This window comes from Oryzias melastigma, linkage group LG13 (assembly GCF_002922805.2).
Source record: "Oryzias melastigma strain HK-1 linkage group LG13, ASM292280v2, whole genome shotgun sequence".
Lineage (NCBI taxonomy): Eukaryota > Metazoa > Chordata > Actinopteri > Beloniformes > Adrianichthyidae > Oryzias > Oryzias melastigma.
The window spans coordinates 29854743-29857017 of NC_050524.1; the positions used below are offsets into that span (position 1 = coordinate 29854743).

Sequence of the window (2275 nt, forward strand, 5' to 3'; positions counted from 1 at the left end):
AAAAAAAAAAAAAAAAAAACTTAGGTTAGTTAAAACAGCTAGCATGTAGCGGAAAAAAGCTAAACTTTAACATAGCCTAAAAACCTGAAAAAAGCTAAATTAGCCAAAACAGCTAGCATGTAGCTGACATTTTTTGCTAAACTCCAAAATAGCCTAAAAAATCTTAGTAGATGTTAAAATAGTCCAAAAAGCAAACAGAACGCCAATTTTTAAGACTTTAAAACCGTAACTTTTTTACATAAATAATAAAAAGGCAGGAATATAATTCCAGAATAAATCAACTTAAACCTTAAATAATTTTTAATATTTTACTCTCCATAGAAATATATTTTGTAAAAATTATATAAGTTAGAAATAAGCACAAGATAACATCGGGCCATTAGTGTAACAGTAAAACAAAATGATCTGGAGGGCCGGATATAATTACCCAAGGGCCGAATCCGGCCCCCGGGTCTCAACTTTGACACACGTGTTCTAGACGGTTTTGCTGGCTCTGCTCCGCTCCGTTAGCGTCTAGGTTCTGGGGTTTAATCATCTATGGTCTGAGCTGATCCCACCAGCATACAGGACGCCATCAGCAAAGAGCCCCACCGCCAAATAAGTTTATTTTATTTGCCTTCCTACGAACTGCGCTTGTTGAAATCTACTATGGGTTGGGCCCTGTCCAATCACAGAGAAAATCTCTCATGTTACACTCACTAATCTGGTTCACCTTGAAGATGTGGTCTTAGAGTTTCCTTGTTCGGGGAAAAACTGGTTCTTACTCATAAGAGGTTTTGACAGAAAATCAAGTCTGTCATCTTCTTTAGTGTATGTAGTTCTGACTTTTTCTTTCATCTTGAATCAATGGATGTTTTGCACATTTTCATATGTGGGTAAGTTTGTTTTCTCTGTGTGGTCAGACATCATTTACCAGCCAGTGTGAAGGGGAGCTGTCCCTCCTCAACCTCCATGACCTGCCAGAAGGAAAGTCTGCAGTCATTTCCTGTGTCTACACATGTACATAGTGTGTGATTTGTACGCCTGCATCAACAATTCACCTTGTCTCCCTCAACTTTTCTCTCATCTCCATCACAGATTGGTTCTGGAATCTCCCCACCTGGACACAAGAATATCCTGTAAACTGGATATAAATTGAACATCAGTTTTCCTGATCTAGTCTGAAACACAACGCTTACCCGCTGCTGAAGAACTACAGGGTTCCTTCTCCTCATCCTGTATCACAACACATGCAGTCAGGCTTCTGGAGAACTCACAATACTTAATGAAATATTCGTTATGGAGAAAAAAAATCCCAACCTTCTTCTTGTCCTTCTTCTTTTTCTTCTTCTTGTCACTATCAGAGGAGGAGCTAGAATCCTGCATCAAAAACAGACACTATTATTTTACCCCCTTAAAAACAGAATGAATAGACTCAAACACAACATACACACCTTAAAATATATACATGTATATAGATATCAATACCTTACACTGTACAGTGGAAAATATTCAGGTTTAAGACACTTTAGTGTCATATAAAGCTATAAATTCAGCCAGACTCTGATTTATATCAAATCGTGGTCTCCTCACCACTTCCTTTCACCACTTTTATCAGAAAAAAGTCACACTCACAACCCTTCAACAGCTCCCCACAAGAGAAATAAAGAAAAGAAATCATTTCCCACCAAATACAGCAAAAAGTAAATTCAAAAATTCCCTTCACAAATAGTTTTATTTTAGAAATGAAACAATGAGACATATTTAAGTCTGTTACCTTTTTCTTGTCTTTCTTCTTCTTTTTCTTCTTCTTGTCATCGTCACTATCAGAAGAAGACGATGAAGAGGAAGAACTGGAGTCCTGGGTGAAAAAATACAATGAAATGTTACATTCATGCTTTATATATGTAGTCCAGGCAATACAAGGCCTTTGGGTTCCTGTTACAATCTGTGTTTACTGCATGAAGTTAGAAAATTGAGAGAAATAATAACCATAAAAGTGTTGCCTTGTAATCATTGACTGTATAAGAGAACTGGACCGAGTGACTGTGATGTCACTCATAGAAAATGACTTCTGGCTCAAAGAACATCCAGTCAATTCAGTCACCTTTTCTTTTTTTTGGTAAACCATGCTGGAGCCAGAATTTGTCAGTAAGCAGCGATTGGTCAAAGCAGGTCAATGTTTCCATAGACACCACTCTGGCCAATCAGGAGAGAGCTTGTTGAAAGGCCACACCCCTTTGACTGAAATCAGGCTTGGGAGAAAAAAAAACATCAATCAAATGTTTAAAGTGTT

At 37.5% G+C, this 2275-nt stretch overlaps 1 protein-coding gene across 1 annotated transcript in view; it reads right to left on the reverse strand.

Annotated features, from left to right (window-relative positions):
- The window catches only part of LOC112150018 (suppressor protein SRP40), a gene marked incomplete in the record, with an annotated part of 16724 nt that overhangs the window by 9780 nt on the left and 4669 nt on the right, over nt 1-2275 (reverse strand). Inside the window, 5 exon segments of the mRNA XM_036214968.1 lie at nt 914-956; nt 1041-1099; nt 1179-1215; nt 1300-1359; nt 1757-1840. Coding sequence (XP_036070861.1) covers nt 914-956; nt 1041-1099; nt 1179-1215; nt 1300-1359; nt 1757-1840 — 283 coding nt within the window.